General features: G+C 37.6%; 2 protein-coding genes across 5 annotated transcripts; one reads left to right on the plus strand and one right to left on the minus strand.

Moving 5' to 3' along the window:
- Positions 1-212: 212 nt before the first annotated feature.
- On the minus strand, positions 213-5907 carry LOC131769213 (translationally-controlled tumor protein homolog). The gene is made up of 4 exons (XM_059084968.2): positions 5785-5907; positions 3473-3546; positions 2218-2631; positions 213-602 (listed from the first exon to the last, which is right to left on the minus strand). Exons 1-4 carry the CDS (start codon positions 5810-5812, stop codon positions 600-602), a joined length of 519 nt encoding a protein of 172 aa, XP_058940951.1. The 5' UTR covers positions 5813-5907; the 3' UTR covers positions 213-599.
- Positions 5908-5981: 74 nt separating this feature from the next.
- Positions 5982-19436, plus strand: LOC131769236 (serine-rich adhesin for platelets-like). Of its 4 annotated transcripts, XM_059084983.2 has the most exons (24): positions 5982-6067; positions 6268-6331; positions 6463-6516; positions 7421-7516; positions 7921-8022; positions 8136-8185; positions 8846-8879; positions 10058-10113; positions 10469-10544; positions 10992-11010; positions 11126-11226; positions 11568-11624; positions 11759-11842; positions 12432-12515; positions 12931-13030; positions 13141-13218; positions 14024-14064; positions 14786-15029; positions 15313-15367; positions 15758-15995; positions 16231-16551; positions 16673-18494; positions 18884-19032; positions 19164-19432. In XM_059084983.2, the coding sequence occupies exons 2-24, from the start codon at positions 6275-6277 to the stop codon at positions 19206-19208; spliced, it is 3963 nt and encodes a 1320-aa protein (XP_058940966.2). In that variant the 5' UTR covers positions 5982-6067; positions 6268-6274; the 3' UTR covers positions 19209-19432. The 4 variants fall into 4 exon arrangements, with proteins under 4 accessions (XP_058940966.2, XP_066024895.1, XP_066024896.1 ...); XM_066168798.1 differs by having other exon boundaries at positions 5995-6331; positions 19164-19433; XM_066168799.1 differs by lacking the exon at positions 7921-8022 and having other exon boundaries at positions 5995-6331; positions 19164-19436.
- The last annotated feature ends 97 nt before the right edge of the window (positions 19437-19533 follow it).

Consider the following 19533-nt stretch of genomic DNA (forward strand, 5'->3'; position numbering starts at 1 on the left):
TTTCAACACTCCGCAATCTCCCCGTTTCTCTGGTCCCACCCAAACAAAACGACAACAGAAATGCTCGTAAAAACACAGAAACCAATGTATGCAACTTTTCTCGCAGTGTCTGTTCTCATCCTGCCCCGTGGAACAAGAGAAAGAAGGGAGACACACGCAAACTATAAACACTAACTTGGGCTTCCAATAAAGTCTTCACCACACTGTAAGTATTACTGAGAATGACCATATTTATTGTTTTGTCCTGTCATTGCCAAGCAAGAATGTTACTTACAGTACATTTTAGCGATTCAACCAGTGATTGCTATGAGCAATAAAATTCTTACTCTGCAGAGAAGAAAAGCTCCACCCTACGCCAATTTTTTGATGTTAAAATAATGGCCTGTGACAAGAAAACTTCACTCCTTTACGATGATTTTGGACAGGGTACAAATAAGCTACATCTGATTTAAGGGAAACACAACACAAGTGTACAACACAGTGTTATGATGACAATTATTCTGACTTGTTCAAAATAAAAATTCCTCTTCAAGTGGAAAGAAAACTGAAATTCTCATGCGTTATAGATATATTTGGGTAATCTCCTTGTCTGGATATGGTTACTGCAGGAAATAAAAAGAAAAAAAAAACAGTTTAACATCTTGTTCTGCAACATAGAACATTAAAAGGTACAAGTTAACCCTTTACCTCCCATGAGTGACTAAGAAAGAATTTCTCCTTACAATATCAAAACAATATCAAGCATAGAAGTGCTGAGAATTAAATGAAATATCAGTTAGGAATTATTAGATGATCTAATACCAAATTCTCCAAATTGACATCATAAGAATTGTATGGCAGACAGTAAGGAGAATTACTAATGAGATCTTGGCAGTTAAACGGTTAAGGCAATTCATCAACAGGTAATGACAAGTTGGACAGTTCATGTCAAGCTGTGGAGTCAAGTATCACTCTCTATATGACTAGTTCCACTCAAAACTAAACAAATCCAGGCAGAATAGCTGGAAAGATTGTTTGGGTGAAAGTCTGCACCCAAAATCCAAGGTGTTTAACCCTTTCACTCCTACATGTGACCAAGACAGAATTTCTCCTTACAATATCAATACAATATCAAGCAGGCAGGTGATTAGAATAGAGAAGAATATCAATCATGGGATTATTAGTTGATCCAATACCAAATTCTCTGAACTAATGTCATAAAAATTGTATGGCAGATAGTAAGGAGAATTACTAATTAGATCTTGGGAGTGAAAGGGTTAAATTATCTGTTACACATAGGAAAGGAAACTCTGATCATTCATCCTTGTAGTACTGCAAATTAATCCTTAACCTTTTCACTTCCAAGATTTCTTGAGCAATTCTCCCTACTGTCTGCCATAAAATTCTTCTGATGTTGGTTTGGAAAATTTGGTATGGGATCAACAAATAATCCCCTAATTGATATTTTTCTCAATTACATCCATTTTAAAATCTCTGTTGATCCTTACAATTTGATTGGCTCTCATGAGTGCCATTAATACACAAATTGCACCACATTTTGGTCTTAATTGTATCTTTTCCCAGCCAATGAGAGAGCTTTACTAAAACACAAGCAATCAGATTTCAAGGCTTGTTCAAAGTGACTAAATATAAGATAAAATTCTTGAGGAGTTTTGTGCAACAGTTTATACAAAAAATGGGGAACATTATGAGCTCAGTAACTATTGTGAAAATTACTGCAGTTGACAAATACCTGACAGAGAAAGAATACAAATGCTCAATGATTCACAAGAGAGGTTTTTAAAGCTTGAAGCAAATTCTTGAGGAAAAAGCCCGACTACTTTGGCAACAAGGCAAAGGCAAGTGACCAAACTGGTGAACCACGACTTGAAATAAAGACATTTAACTGCTACTAATTACCAGTAAATCACATGATTTTCTTTGTGCCATTTGGGATAAATCAGCACTCATTAATTTTTCCAGGACTACAAATTGCACCTGCACTATGGGCTTGTGCAATTTGGTTAGCCTTTGATGGTTTCTTGACCAAGACTCAATACAACTGTGGCCATGATCAAGTTCTAAGAGATGGATAGGTTCCCCTTTGGAATCTCAAAATGCTGTTGATGTTACAATTTTTCATATTTTTTCAAGGTTGAGAGACAAAATATCATTTGCATAGTATCTAGAGAAATCTTTTAAAGTTGACCTCTCATATCAAGCAAACAAAAAGCCTACCACTTTCTCTTCAAGAAGTCCATCTTTGAAAAACAGCAAATAGGGGGTTGTTTGATCCTCACGATATCCCAAGATGCAAAGCATTCCGTTTGCCCCTTCAAAGTCAGTCTCTCCACGGTAAAAGTCCCATTCCTCAAAGTTATCGAGAATCCTCTTCACTGCTGGTATAGCTTTTTTCTTGAACGTAGCCACATAGTCTGGCTTGGTCTCGGTAAGTTTTTCCACAAGTTTGGCCACATATGCCTTGATATACTTCTGGTATTTTTTTTTGTCCATGTCTACCCATGCTAATCTGTTTTGGAGGACAATGTCGACCCCACTTGTGGATGCATCGGCAGATTCTTCCTCAAAAGATTCGGCAGACTTGTTCCCACCAATCATAGCATCATCAACTTTGGTGCACTCTGTAGTATGCTAAGGAAGGCATAAAAACTTCACCATCATTCAACACAGAGTAAAAGAAGATGGTACATTTTCAATATAATGGTTTTATAAAGAGAGATTTTATACAGTAACACTTGTAAGTGAGTATTATAGTTTGTCTTGCTTTGAACTGGTACTCGCTTCAGATGAAGCCTTTCACCAAAAAAAATTAAGACAACTTTTTAACTAGCTTTAGTATAATAATTATACTAAAGCAATTATTGCTCTGGTGATTATAAAGATGCATGCACTCTTACTGGTTGAGGATTGCATCATATCTGGTTGTGATTGCCTCGTGCAAAGTGATTACAACAGGAGCATTAAATTTCAAAATGGCAGCCTTGCATTTCTTCAACACTCCACAGGACATGATAATTGTGACAGAGGAAAATACAAGTTTGAAAAGCACAAAAGATGCTAAAAAGTTTGGCATGACACTTTTCAAAGGAGAGCTATGAAGGTTTTGTTGATGGAATTAAGATGTGCCAGCTAAATACTAGTGGAAACTTGCTGCTAATGTCAACTGTTGCAATTATACTAAAACTAATTATTTCTCTCAGGCTCAGTGAAGATTGTTGAATAATCCCCCAGACTATTCTTTAATATTCACTTTGCCTTTGGCAAATAATTGTTAATTAACTCTTAAACCCATAGAAGTGACAAAAAATCTAACAACTCCTTACACTACTGTAGTTAAATCAAATCTTGATGTCACAAGAGTAAAAGAAATGATTGCCGACAACGAAGCTTTTGATTATTAAACATGGTTTGATGATTTTGTAAAAAAAGAAAAAAAAAGAAAAGAAAAAAAAACCAGATCAATTTTACTTACTTTGCCTTCTACTTCAATGAATACACTGTCATCTACTTCTCTCATTTTGCAACTGTCAGTGAACAACTCATCATCTGTAAAAGAGATGGATTATTGACAATGAAGAATTAAAAAATACTGAAACATTCAACACATGATTTTAGTTTCAAAAAAATTTAATTTCCAGGAAGTACTAATACAGTTGCATCCTGATAACTCAAACCTTGGAGGTAAATTAAAAGAATTTTTGAGTAATCAGGAGTATGAGTTGCTGGGAGTTGAAAACAAAGGACTAGAAATAAGAGAAAAACAGTGTTCACTGATTTTTTTTCTACTCATACAGTAAACATTTTCATCAAATTTGATTATAGAGAGAAGTTGAGTGAAAATGGAACACTAAATTACTGCAAAAATCACAATGTAATGTAGATGTTTTGAACTGCAGTACACTGGTACACTGTTTGTTTTGATTTGCCACATATTGACAGACATGGTTTGACCTGGCTCAAGGTTTCAAGAGTAAAAAAATGCTCCAGGTAAGTGGGAGGTTCAATATCTAGGGTTTGAGTTACCATGAGTAAAATCACATTTATAAATGATGAAAATCCAGAGGAAATTGGATTTGGTTTGGGTTTGGGTTTGGCTATGGGTTTACAAGGCTGAAGAAGGATACACAAATCTGAAGTTTAGTGATTGAAAATTCAATTTGTAGCTGAGAAGAACAGTTCACTTAGAATTGTTTACAACACTAATAGCGATTACAGCTTGTGAATAAAAATATGATCAACTTCTGATAGATTAAATGCCTGTCAATCCATCAACCCTTATGACTGAGGACTGATAAGCATCTTATTTCTCCCAACTGCTTCACCCCTGAATCAAAGATTAGGGCTAAAGGAAATTATTGCCACTTCAAAGGCTCTTGATTGCCATACAAATTCTCCATGAAAGTACCATAGGAAATATATTGAAAACATCATGGAGAACTTGCAAGAGCGACCAGGTTTATTATCCACCAAAAAATAAGTTATATAAGAACAAAAAACCATTTGCTTAATTGTGTAGAAATTACAACATATTACAAAACTGAGGACTAAGGCCAATCAGTTGTGTCAGTTTACACATAAATCGGCGTCATGCAAAGTTTCCCCTTTAACCCTGTAACTCCCAGATCAAATTTGTAATTCTCCTAACTATCAACCATGTGATTTTTGTAATGTTAATTCAGAGAACTTAGTATTGGATCAACTAGTTATCCCCAAATTGATATTTTTCTTTATTCTCATCACTTATCTGATTGATATTGTATTGATATTATAAGAAGAAATTCTGTCTTGGTCACTCATGGGAGTTAAAGGGTTAATTTGACAAAATTCCCATTAAAGTAGGTATACAGTTTAAGAATTGCCTGATTCAGCAGGAGAAATCAATTTGATAAAAGGATTTACTGAAATAAGTTGACTGGTTGTTTGACCTGTTTGTTCACATCAATGGCACACAATGTCTCATGTGCTAGAAAATAGAAATCACAATGGAAGTGCCTATAACACAAAAATTTTTTTTTGCAAAAATATTTAGCTTACCATGTGTACAAACGAATTCAGATAAAAGAAAAATTTCAAAAAAATTAAAACTCGGATTTTTGGGGCCCTAAAGTGCTCTTATTTTGTCTAAATAGTGTTACGAAGTAGTTGGTGATAACGCAGAAAACTGTGGAAACTCTCAGTTGAGACTTAGAAATCTCTCATAATTTTGTATCAGTCAGCATTGACATGGTCAAGGAGAACTCACTAAGGGGTAAGGTCCATCATTTCTAATTTTAAATACACCTATGAACCAGAAAATACTAAAAAAAAATCGTGTCATGGGCACTTTACGTAAGCCTGTCTGTCTTTTTAACTTTGATGTTAACTTTAATCTGGAGCATTTATTATCTCTCTACTCTTGAAATCCCCACGTATACGAAGAACAACGACAAAATACGATTAAAAGTTTTCTTTATCGAATGTTCGTGACATTTGAGGCAGGATAAGTAACTTTAACTGCTCTGTGTAGTTTGTGAAATCGTCAGCCATTTTGTTTCTGTTTTTTTCTTCTTCTATGGAATGATTGTACTGTGATTGATAAAAACTCGACTAGGTATAGCCATTAACCTTCATGATACAATTAATGAGCCTATCCAACAAAATTATTCTTGTTTCACAGACTAAAGTCGTGTACCAAAAGATCAGAAATACCGATGAAAGTCAACTCAACATACACTGTTTCTCGGGACAATTCAGGGAAAATAGAACTTTCAAGACAGTCACACGTGGTTGAGACCTAGTACTTACTGGATAGAAGGTCCCTGTAAACAATCATGATGTCGATGGGTCAGGATTTCGCGTTACAGTATAGTGCTGTAAAACCCGAATACAACAGATCGAGCCGAAAAAAGGAAGAATTTTGTGATCTTGCGCAATATATTAACAGCAGTCCCAGTGATCACGGTCAGTATGAGAGGCGAGAAGGACTCGGTAACAACGACAAAATCAAAATGGCGCGCGAATTAAAGCAAATCAGAATTAACGAAATTTAAAGCAGAATGGAGTGATGTAAAAAAATTAGTCAAATCAGGTACTGAAAAATATTTTTTCAAAGTAAAAACTGCAGCTGATTGTTGATTAAGAGCCATCTGGATCTTAAGGATTTAGCCTTTCAACTACCTGTTGGATTGGTTTTGTTTGCAAAACTTTGTTATGGATGGTTGTGGTGTCGATCTATTGTTTAGAATGTATGATCACGTCATTTGCTAAGGAAGTTTTACTCAAAAAAAGGGAGAAAATGAAGAAGCAAGGGAATGAAGGAAGGAAAGTGTTGAAACCAAGTCCCAATGAAGAGGTTTGTTAAAATTAGCGTTAGTCAGTAGTAACGACCAAATACTTCTGTATAGATATAGCTTCCATATGCGTCTGGTAGTTTGATTGTAGACAGAATGTTTAATATCAAATAAACGGAATTTAAATTTTCAGGCGAATATACTCCAAGATGAGAAAGTCAAAAGGAAGAAGCAACGCTTAAAACAGGTACGAGAGTAAGATTGATACTAGTATCAATTTTAGTTGACTTTTTTTTCTTCTAAGTATTCTTTGCTTGACGTTTCACCCTTTAACCCTCAAGAGTGATTCGCATCTAATTTCTCCCAACAATATCACCGCTGAGACACACGTTCAGGTCATGAGAATAAAGAAAATGATCACTTACTAAAGAAGTTCTTGATTGTTAAACAAATTCTCCTCGTCAGCAACTTAGGAATCGTGTAGAGAACAGTATGGAGAATATGCATACTGATGTTAGGGAGTAAAGGGTTAAAACTTTGAGAAAATTTTTTGAATTTGATCAATTAAGAGGACACTACCTCATTAAAGCTTTAACTCCCGAGATCTGATTATTAATTCTCCTCTCTAGCTGCTGTGTTTTCCTTATAAATGACGAGAATTTAGTTTTTGATCAAGATAACTTCTATCTGATAAGTTTGAGTATTCTTACTACCTGTTTGCCGGATAGCATAAGGATATTAGAGAGAAGTTATATTTTAATCTCTTCAGTGAGTTAAGGGTTTAAGTCAACCACTTCTGCTTACTTATGAATGTCAATAACTAATTACAGTTTACAAATATATAATCACAGTTGTAAATATTTGTTTGGGTTAAAAATTAAATTTGACATGACTAAATGACTTGATATAACTCCTCAAAAAAAGTCGCAGGACCAGTAATTCCTTAATTGCAGATTTTAAAAAATTATTTTATATACTAAAAGTGACTTCATCAGGGTTGAAATATGACAATCTGTAAAATATTTTGCTTTTGAGTAGGGTAGGGTCAGGGATTGGGGATCCACAGTAGTAACATACCCTTAAATTCTGTCTCCCTTCCCCCTCCCTCTCCCCCATAGACACTGAATTGATCTTACTTGCTGAATGCCTAGATCAGAGAACAAGAGAAAGCATTTTCTCGTAAAGTGCTAAAGGATGCCAGAAAAAGAAAAAATATTGGGCTGAAACAACTGACCTCTCATCTGAAGGTATGTTACAGAACTTGTGATAGCATTACACAGAACCTTTTCTTAATAAAATGATGAGCTTGTTACGTTGATATTGACAACTATGTCATATTGAGGTTAACCGTGTAACTCTCAAGAATGATGGGCTTGTAGTTTCTCCTTACAGTATCACCCTTGAGTCAAATGTATAGGACAGAAGAATAAAGGAAACAATCACCAATTTAAGAACCTCCTGATTGTTAGACAAATTCTCCCTCTCTATACCATAGGAAAAGTTGACAGAACAGATTGGAGAATTTAAATACTAATCTCAGGGTGTAAAGAGCTGAGCCTTTTTTTGGTATTTTAGCGATGTAATTTTACAAATAAGGCAATTGAACTGCTCAAAATCCTTCAATAATTTTTTTACCATTCACTGAATTAAGGACCAATGGGAGATTGCACAAGAAAAGCGGAAATCAGATTTGGAGAAAAAATATCAAGAAAATGTGGCAGAGTTTGGATTGGGACACAGGACTGCTTCTGAGGTACTTTATAGAAAACAATTCAATTTACAGATTGATTTTTTTCCACATCACTGATAATGATGATGTTTTTAATGAAGAAATTGAGATGATTTAATTTGCTTCTTTTTTTTAAGGATCAAACAAACTATTCTAAACCAGATATGACTGTGGAGGAAAGACAGAGGTACTCTTAGTGTTTGTTGTCAGAAGCTCATTGATAAGTTTTTTTCAGGGAGACTACATGGCTAGGAAATAGCATAAAGGACTCTGAATGAAGGGGACTGGTTTCAAGGCCTCACTGGGTCTTTGTATTGAATTCATCTGCAAATGCTTCACTCTCACCATGTCTCTCTCGACTCAGGAGTATATGGTAGTATGGAAGCTTGATGGATGCTGAAGGGTGGTCTGCTGTGGACCAGCAACCCACCCAAGAGGGGGGGGGAGGGCAGTTGTGGCCCTCTTGACTTCTTACACTTACCTCTTAAACTCTGACCCATGAGTGACTAAGAGAGATTTTCTCCTCACAATATCATTACAGTATCAAGCAGATAAGTGAAGAGAATATAGAAATATATCAGTTAGGAGATTATAAGTCAACTGAATATCAAATTCTCAGCACTAACATGAAAGGAATTGTATAGCACACTATAAAGAGAATTACTGGTGGGATCTTTGGGTCACTTTCTTTATAAGAGAGACTTGCATGAATTCTATGTACTAAATTCTCTATACAAAGAACGTTTCTTCTAAATAATGTATCACTGAATGTCTATTCTTTTTATGAGAGGTCTCTAACTTCATCCAGCCTGATCTAATTTTATTTTGCAATAATTTTATATTTCAGGGCATCAGAGAGGTACAAGAAAGCACTAGAACAGGTGAAGGGTGTAATAGACCAGAGTGCGGCATCTCTTCTTTGGTGGTTTTAAATAATTCTTAACAGTAATAATTGTTTTAATTGTTTTTCGAGACTTGTTTAAAATCAGTAAGGAGGAGGGTAATGGGTGGATAAAGACCACAGATTTGACAAACAGGCTCTGGTCGTTCAAAGATTGGATAACACTATTTACTGGATAAATCTCTATCTGGTGGATAATGCAGTACGTTTTGCTATCTCTTATCTGCTGGATAGCGATTTATCCATTGGATAGAGTTGTCCACCCTTTATACAACTGGTCTCGGGATCACAGATTTTCATGCCCTTTATAAAGGGGAGGGGGGGGGGTCGTGAATAAAATAAAAGAAAATGAGGGAGGGGTAATTGTCTTTAAGCCACTGTGATCAACAGGAGATTTTTATATGTTACATTAGCCCTTTAAATCACATGAGTGACCAATTCAAAATTTCTCCCCATAATATCAATACAATATCAAGCAGACATGTGATGGGAATAAAAAAAATATATCAGTCATGGGATTATTAGTTGATCCAAGACCAAATTCTCTGAAATAATAGGTGATCAGGGGGAAAGTATGGCAGACATTAAAGAGATGTACTAAACAATGAGATGTTGGAAGTTAAAACAGTTAAAATAAGAGCCAATAATTTTGAATCTTTTGTCCTCTCCTTTCCAATGAGAAGATCACTTGTATATTCTTTGCATTTTCCAGATCAATTTTTTAACTTATTTTTCTAAGTAAATGAAATGTTAATCATCTGACTGGTTTTCATGAATTGAAAAGCTAAAAATATAATCAGTAAAAGTCTTTTGTGATAGTGTAGTCTGATCATCTGGGTGAGTGTAGTCCTGAGAAGGACTGTTGTCATAGTGATGACTGACATTGTGACCACCTGAGCGGAAGTCATCATCAGAGTGATGATGATGACTCTGACGACTCCTCCTCAGGTTGTCAAAAGGTCAGTCACCACTACTGACAACAGTCCTTCTGAGGACTACTCTCACCTGGAAAATCAGGTGATAATATCGCATGTGATGTCACAGTGAAAGTCATTATGTACTATTAATGGTCCTTAGTGAAAATTAACGACATGTGATTCCTACCTGCATGTGGCAATCAACATTCCAATGAAGAGTAATGATATCCTTAATTTTTAGCTCATGTATGAAAGGGACAAGATGACTCAGCCAGAGAGAGAACGCTTGGAAGGGAGGTAATAATCTACCTGTGATTTGCAATATATGTGTTTTGAACAAGGCTTTTGATTCTTGTAATTATTACTTTGATCCATATTTAATTTAACCCCCTCTGATGTTCCCAAACATTTTTCTACTATAAAATTTTTTTTAAGCTTCTTTCTCTCTCCCCCTTTCCCTCCCTCCCTCCCTTCCCCTCTTCCTGTCCATCCTCCTCTCCCTCCCCCTCCCTCTCCCTCTCCCTCCTCCTCTCCTATGTGTTATCCCACAGGGTGTATTTTAATTGATGAAAGAAACTTTTCATGGTGTCATATTGTTTGGTCACTTAAATTATTGTCAGTTATAAAAATTTTATTTTCTTTCTCCTTCTAGGAAGCTAGCCTTGGAGATTGAACGTCAGCGAGCAGCAAGGATTGCGTCTTTACCTCCAGTAGTTGATCCCATTAAGGTACAGGAACCTTTGTGTACCAAAGACCTTGAAATTCACTCAAATTTTTGATTAGTGTGAGTCACCGGTAATTTGTCTTGAGTTCTGGATCAAAGCTAAAATTATGGAGTAAGCACTCAATTAAAATAAAATGAACCAACTTATTATCAAGTAATCTAATGATTGCTGAGGGAGTGTGAATTTTTCAGAATACAAATTAAAACTATTCAAGCAGCTTGTATTAAGTTTTCAGTCATGAAAATAAAAGCCTTAAATCATTATCAGTATATATTTTTGTACATGGGTCCACAATAATATCATTCTATTAAGCAGCTAATTAAAAGATAAATGTCTGTCTGAGATGAAAACTTAAAAATATGTTGTCTCATGGCTGTTGAAGAACTTAAATTATTGATAATAAAGAAATTACTTTTAAAATTAAGAAGTTCCACTATACATTTTTTTCAGGACTTAAGTCAGGAGAAAGGTGCAGGAGAAAGTTTGTTTGTTTGTGGTTCTCAATATTTCATCCATTCTTTTCAAATTTGTATATTCATGGTTTTTATTTGACAATGTTTTTCTCAAACTTGTTATTTACCAAGACCTACCACATTCTAACAAGAAGAAACTTGACAACTTTGGTACATCACGTTTTCACTTGAAACCTGCTGTTCATGTAGAGCGAGATCTGGATCTAAGTCAGGTAAACATTGTCATGATTAACAACAATTTATTTTTTCAAGAGGCAAGCGTGAGGTGAGTGCAAAAAGTGAGTCATGGGTGAAGGAAGAAGGGTAAAAAAATTATTTTGCACTCCTCATATGGCTTGCACTTGCTACTGTGCGCCTGAAAAATGCAAAAAAAATAGGCCTGTTCTGTAGGATACCATTTTTCGAAGTTGAGGAGGCAGAGCAATCTGCCTTTGAATAATTCTCGTACCAATGGGATTTCTCATCACTTTAAGTAATTAATTATATTCTAAAGGGGAAAACTTTACTCTACTGAATCAGATTGCTTTAACATCTAAATGTTTTACTCCCTCAGGAAGATGCTAGAGAAGCTGCAAAAGATGAAGAAGAAAGAATTCAAACAATCATAGAGGTTTTTATTCCAGTGTTTAAATTTTCATCTACTGAGAGTCAAACAAAAATCACTGTGACATTGAAATCTTCCCCAAAAAATTGGGAGTGTTTTTCATAATGCTTCATTCTGTGTCTTGTTTTCTTTTGCGGTAGGAGGTTCAACGAGGTAAAGCTGAACAAAATGAGAAGGCCAGACTAAGACACAAACATGCTTTGGCTCAGCTACAGTTGGAAGAAGTGAGAACTTACTTAAAACACTTTTTGCTTTTGAGAATTGTTACCAGGAGACATCTCTATTCATTCACTGAGACTCAGACTTTGGTCCCAACCAAACAAGCACTCTTACAACCTTTGCAGAGTGCACCAAAATATTCATTGGATGGTCCAAGTGACTAACCAAGCACATCTTTGTGATGACTTGTCTATGGAACACATACAGTTTTGCCACAATTGGCAGTAATGTTGCTATCTGATTGGACAATTTGCTATTGTCAAACAGAGTGCAGACAACGCTGCTCATGCCAACTTGTCACACAATGGTTATACACTAAAAGAATCGTTTTAATAGATGTTGATATTGTCAGTGGTAAAAAACAAATTGACAGTGATTTAACATGGTCTGTATTCATATCAACAACAATATTCGTCATCACAGTGGTCAAAATTTGTTGCAGACTCATGAGGAACAGTAACAAATTATTTTTGTAGATAAGAGTACAGACCACACTTGACCACTGTTGATTTGTTGAGATCATTTACTGATCACCAAACAGCAACATTGCAGAATTTATTGATTTGTTTGCATTACTGGTATGTGTTTTGGTAGGACCATGAAAGGTTGATGAAAGAACTGGAGAGTTTGGAGAGACATGATCGCCAGCGAAGGCAAGAAGCTGTGGCTCGGATCCCTGTAAGTGTTCCTGATCAAATATTATGATATTGTTGTAAACTTCCTGAATTTTCTTTAACACTCTAATGAGTGACCAAGACAGATTTTCTCCTTACAATATCAATACCACATCAGGCAGGCAGGTAATGAGAATAAAGGAAAATATAAATTAGGGGATTATTATTGATCCAATACCAAATTCTCCAAACTAGCATCTTAAGAATTGTATAGCAGACAGTAAGGAGAATTGCAATGGAATCTTGGGAGTGAAAGGGTTTAAAACCAAGTTTTCTGAAACAAAAGTCAGAACACTTATGGTCACTGGTTGAACTACATTTCACATAGCCGGGTATGCTTTGCAAGCAGTGCATGGTTTGCCTTCATGCTACTCCACAAAGGAGAAGTTTCTTTGGATGACAAATTTGTATCCCTGTAGGTGCGCATATTTCAACCTCCACATAAAAGGTTGGAGGATGCAGAGGATCGCCAAAGAGACTTAGAGCAAGCATTTGAAGACATGTACATGATGCACACAGGTTGGAGTCATTGATTTCAACATTAATTTTTTTTGTGTTTGAGTGTGTGAAAGTTTCTGGGTGCTTTTTGTTCTGCAGAGTATTTACATTGTGATTTTGATGCTTCCTAGGTTACACAGGTGATCTGACTGTTGCACTGGAACCTCCTGAGCATCTAAGACCCTCATCAGTAGATAGCCTTCTATCTGGTGAGTGTTACTGAGAATGGTTTGATTACAGGTGGTCGGAGTAATTGTTACTGTTGTTCATGAAGTCTGATTGTGCGCTTGAGATTGGTTCTCAGAAAGACTTTTTTTGGTAAGTGACTGATATTTTGACAACTTGGGCAGATTTTATCTTCGGATTCAAGCAAGGAGTTGCTTGTCAGTTGGGTGTTTGTTGCTGTAATGTCCTGGATAGACAAACAAACTAGATAGAATCACTTAACCTCACTGACAGATCAAAACTGACTAATCATGAGTAGCATGATGTCCTAGAATCTAACAGCCAAGGACATCATTACAAAACTAACCAATCAACTCCTGACTTGAATCTAATGAGGACTCTCAGGTGGGTTGTCAAAATTTCAGTCACTGCTACAGAAAATAATTCATTTTGTCACCTGGTAAGCTCAGGTTGTAGACCGCCAGAGTGTTGCATGGGAGATGAAGGGTTCAAGCCTCAGACTGGACCAACACTTAGGGTCTTGAAATAACTGAGAAGAATGTGCCTCCTCTGCTATGACTAATACAAATGGTCAGATGTTCTAGTCTTCTCATATAAGGATGATAATTCATAGGCCCTATCTCCTGCATATTCAAACTTGTAAACTGCTTAATTTAGTCTAGCTAAAGAGCATCATAGCACAGTATTATAGATAATGCACTTTATAAATGCCTTATCACAATCATCTCAAGACCATCTCATTCTGATGATCAGACAACAAGACCAAGTGAGTTTCCCTTTCATATCTAAATTGTAAAAGAATTGAAAACAGTGTTCATGTTTTTGCAGAGAGTGATCAAGGATCTGCTGAACCAGTAGGAGCCAAAAAGGTGTGATTAATGAAAATCAATGAAAAGCTATGATGTTTAATCTTAGTTTTAGCTCATCATTTGTAACAGAGACCAGGTCTCATATCTAAGACCATGTCTCTGCTACTTTTCTTGATGAGGTGTTACTTATTCCAAGATGCTTGTTTTTTTTTTCTTCCCCAGAAAGTATTCTATGAAAAATTTTCCTCCATATAATTAGAGCATTGTAAGAAATAATGAGAGGTGTGTCTCAATAGTGAGATTTACAGTAGCCTAATGCTCAGTGAACTGGACTTCAGTTGAGGGGTCTGGGTTTGAGACCTGGCTGGATCATGTGAGTAAGACACTTTACTCTCCCCATGCCTCTCTTAACACAGGGGTGTAAATGGGTACTGGCAATTTGTCAAAGAAGCCTGATGAAATGCTGGGGGGTAACCTTGCAATGGACTGACATCTCATCCAGTGCATGTTCCAACAAGTTTCATGTTTTTCATTGCCATTGTAATTCTTTAAAAATTCTAATTTAACTTTGTACACATTAGCCTTCAACCCCTCTGCTGAAATTTCAAATAATCTCACTCAGAGTGGGTATATAATATCCTGTTCCACCTTACCTAAGGGCCATTCAGCCAAAATCCTACATGGTCACTTCTACAGTTCTTTAATTAAGTTGTGTACCTTGTTGTTCGTCTCCCAAGTAATCAATAGCAAACATTCATATGCTCACCAACTGTTCCAACAGCCAACACAACCCCCTGATGCAGTTGTTCCTGATGAGAGCTCAGGAGGAGCAGAACATGGTGGTGAGCCTGAAGCTGGGCCTAAAATTGCACCCCCAGGTTATGGTGCCCCAAAGGGGCCTTCTGAAGGTGTACCCCCTACAGATCCATTGGGACGACTTTTAAAAAGGATTGAGAGGCAGCGTGACCAGTGGAAGGAAAGGCAGCTTCCAGAAGGAAGGCAACCTCCTGGTGCCGGAGAAACAGGTTGGAATAATGTGGACTAAATTAAATTTTATAAATGCATTTTGTAAGGTTGAACGTTGTTGTGGCAGCTACTACAAGTGCATTTTTTGTAAAGAGATGGCAGGATAAGAAGTCAAGATTTGGTTGTAATGAGTTGAAATTTTCCTTCTTTTATTAGTTAGCATGATCTGTGATTTATGTCATGTTTGATAGGGCTGTTGTAATTTACTGAATGAGATACTAAAAACCATTTTTGTCAGCAATTAATGCCTTTTTGATTTCTACTCTGTATATATACCACTAGGAATTCCTCATTCAGTTACCTCAACAATGCTGCCCCAAAGAACCCAGGAATTCAGGTATGATTGCCGAATCAAAGATTGAAATGCTTTGAAAATAGAGTTGATTATGAACCATATTCTCCTAAGGCATCATGAAACAGAAAACATGCCAGAATCATTTGGGAGAATTTGGATCCTTTACCTGAGGTTTAGAGATGTGGGAGCTGACATGCAATCAGTGTTCCCTTAATTGGTGTTAATTGTGGAAGTCATCAATGGGCAAACCGTTTCTTTTTAATTAATGAATTCTGTTGTGAATTTTACTGTGATAAAAAGTCTAGTCTACTTTGTAGATATTATTCAAGTTTGTCACCCAATGTATTGCGTGACAAAGCCAAAAAATGGCTCAGAAGACCAAAAAATGCCTAACTACTGGGTCTCTAATCTGAGATGAATATTTTTACGCAGGATCCCAGACACCATACCATTTCCTGCTGCCCCAGAACAAATCGCCGAAGCTGAATTTTCAGGAGGAGAGGAAGAGGAAGCAGAACCTGGAAGGACTGATGCAACTGAAATGGAAACACGGCAGCCAATGCCAGGGATGGAGCATGAAATAGACAGAGTCAACCCACCAGCAAGTGGTGCACGGACATTGCTCCATCCATTGGAAGCTGCACAACGATCTCGCACCACCACCCCTATGGTAAGAGGGGTATGAATCCTTTAGAAAGGGGAGGCTCAGAGGGCTCATTGTGGTTTTGTAGTTAAGCCCTAACATAGAAGAAATTAATTTTCAACATCAAAGCCTGACTGGAGCTGGTAACCTGTGGTTTGTTAACAATTTTTTGCAGTTAGCACCAGGTGGTTTCATTATAAAAAGGACTGCATCTTGTGTTACACTTGAGTAACAGCTCTTTGTTTCTCTCATTTTATTTTAGCCAACAGCACAACTCAGCCAACAAGAAGCTCTTCTAGAGCAACAGAAACTCAAACTACAACTGCAACAGCAAAATCTTCTTCAGCAGCAACTAGAGCAACAACTGCAAGCCTACCAGAGGCAACTTGCTGATATTTATGGACATGTGGATATGCCCGAAGGTCTATCAGTGCCTGAAGGTCTATCAGTGCCTGAAGGTCTATCAGTACCTGAAGGTCTATCAGTGCCTGAAGGTCTATCAGTGCCTGATCAAAGGCTCTCTCCAGAAGTACCATTCACTCATAGCCCCCCTTATGACAATGACCCATTTCTGACAAACAGTGTAAGTCTATTACTTGAAGCCTATTACATTTAGCCTTGACCAACTCTGGAAAGGGAGTCTGACCTGTAATTGCAAAAGTAAGACGTTTGGTGAAGCTTTCAATTGTCTTCTTTCATTTCAGGGAGCAGTGGACACAGGAGGCAGGTCATTCCATGTCCAAACCCCACACAATTCAGTACCTCAAACAGAAGAGCCCAAAAGTCCTTCAACAGATGGCTCTCCATTGCTTTCTGATGCCCTCGAGTCCTCAACACTAGAGAGTATCACCTCAGATGAATCTGGAATGTCCTCAGATTTCCAAAGAACATTACAAGCAGCACGCTTAACAGCGGAAAAGGCTGCCCAGTTTCGGACGACAGAAAGGGAGATTTTACAGGAGCATGACAAGGCACAATTGGATGACTTCCCCTCCGATAGAGGTCAAATGTATTTAAGAAAGGACACAATGTCTGGTAGAGCATCAAGCCTTCAATCTGAGGAGCTTGTTAATGTTTCAACTCCGTCAACTCTTTCACTTAGTGTGACGTTATCTTCTGATCTAAGTGTGACAGCTGCTGTGTCACAGACCTCCCACTCTGGTCAACCCTTTCTTGACACAAGGCGTGTATTTCCACCCACCTCCCAAGGTTGGTCACAATACTCTGATGTCAAGGACGCTACAAGCATTGCTGCTGCCACATCATTGCTCAGTAATGTAAAGGCCTCACAAGGCATAGGTTTTTCTCAGCCATCATCAGCAAATGTACAGCAATTTTCTGTGTTGTCTTCAAGAACTGAGCCATCCAGTCACTTTTCAAGGGCTGTGACACCACCAGTTTTGAGCAGTGGGCTAGCAAAAAATTTCCCTGACACAATTTCTGCTTTCCAACCAATCACTCGTTCTGGTTATTCTCCAGGGTATTTAGACTTCTACCAGCAAAAGATGGAAGAAGAACGACAGCTCTTCGAAGCTCAAAGAACTCGTGTTCAGCGTCACAGTGACTTGTATAAGAAAAGGACCCCAGGTGGTTTAGGTACTGAAATGTACCAGGCCAAAGGAAGTGCGAGCAACAGTGTGCCTTTTATAGGGCCCCTCCCAAAAACAAGCCCTTCACTATGGGAACAGCCTGTCAGGGCTCATACCAACTTGGGTAGGAACATAGAGGACACAAACAAAGAGAATTTGGGTTTTGTAGCAAATTCTACAGCATTTCAGGGACAGGACAGACTACATGCTATTTCACAAAGGCTTGGTGCCTTTGAAAAATCACTGACTACTGCACCTAATTCTACAGTTGTTACCTCATCCAGTTACACCCAGAAGCCTTTGTTCACAAGCGGAGACTGGAGTCATGGCTCTAGCACGGAGTATTTGTCCCTTCCACATGAATCTGAAGGTCCAAATGCTCGAGGCAGCATAGGCTCGACATTTTCCACCTTGTCTGAGCTCACAGAAATGATGACACGCTTGACATCCACAAGTGATGAAGCTGAGAGCACATCATCCAAGGCTCAGGGAGCATCAGGTGCCCTAGAGGTACATTCTTTTGGTACCCATGGGAGACGAATTGGCCAAGTCCCAGAAAGAACTTCAATAAAGGGACCTGACTCATCAGTTGGCCTGACATCTTTCACTCCCTTAGAAAGGAACGTTAATTTAAGGGGCTTATCTGGGGAAGGGCCTTTAGCTTCAAGCGCTGTAAGCAATTTAGGAGCAAAAGGGCCTTTGAATGCAGCACTTACTCATGTTGCTTCTGAGAAAAGCACATCATCATCAGGTACCGTGGAACACTCTCTGAGTTCACAAGGGTCACACCTGACCAGGGGCTCAGACGGGAAACAATGGTTTGTACTTTCTCGATCACATACTATGTCATCTGGAGGTGGAATGTTAGAGAAGGGTGGTGGCATCCCAGAGGAGGGTGGTGCTGATAATGTGTTCTCTGACGCTAATGAAGGAAAAAGTAAGTCTGTAATCTGTCCAGGAAGAATTTAAAATTTTAGAAAAAATGAAAAGTGTTGGGAACACTCTTACCTCAATTTTATCAATGACAAAGGTTGCGTTTGGTCTTTGCAGGCCTTCATCTAATGAAGTTGAAACATTTTATTTAGGGGTTCTCTTAATCACTCAGATGAAAGGCTAGCGCCTGAAATATCAGCTTTAGAAACTCTCTACAATGGCCAATTTCCATTATCAATTACGTTGATAAAACCAAATCATCTTGTAATCCCTTGCCAACCCTGTGCCACAGTTTCTTTAAAAACTTACCCCTTTATTCAGTTTTCTCTAACCTTGAAGCAGATAACATTCAAATAGATATGACATAAAGTATTGTCTCCTTTTTGTAACAAGGTCACTTATTAGGCAGAACAGAGACTGGGTCAGAGGCATCAATTTCCTCAGGAAGTCTGTCCTCTGCCACGCTGCATTCTGGTACCACTGAGGAACTTAATGAAACATCACCCACAAACAGCGAGCCACAGGGACAAACACATTCAATGGTAGGCTTTCTTCACAGGGCTTTACTGTGGAAAGTGTTTTTCAGTCCAACAATGTGCTCTCTGTCTAACCAATCAGAGCAAACTTCAAAGAAAAATTACTGATTTATCACATCTTGTCTCTTTATTTTCAGGTATTTTCTTCCTCCCCTGAGACTCATGGTGAATCCTCTCCATAACCTGGTCACACTTAGGAACCAAAAGACATCTCAGGTGTTGGTCAAACGTTCAAAATATTTTTGGGAAATTATGGAAATGGAATGGGGAAGGCTTTGACAAAGATCATCAAAATAAACTAATTTTAAAAAAATGGTCTCGTTATGTTTTCTGTACCCACAAAGCATTTGTAGAGTAACTCATTCTATACAGTGCTATCAGCTTGGATTTTTTTTAAAATAATGGATTGTGCTTGAAAAGAAATCTTGGAGCTCTCCTCTAGGCAAGTTATCTAACTTAACAGGGGTATAAATAATGGGGAACAGTCTTGAATATGTTAAGTTAAGG

The sequence above is a fragment of the Pocillopora verrucosa genome, chromosome 6 (genome assembly GCF_036669915.1).
Source record: "Pocillopora verrucosa isolate sample1 chromosome 6, ASM3666991v2, whole genome shotgun sequence".
NCBI lineage: Eukaryota > Metazoa > Cnidaria > Anthozoa > Scleractinia > Pocilloporidae > Pocillopora > Pocillopora verrucosa.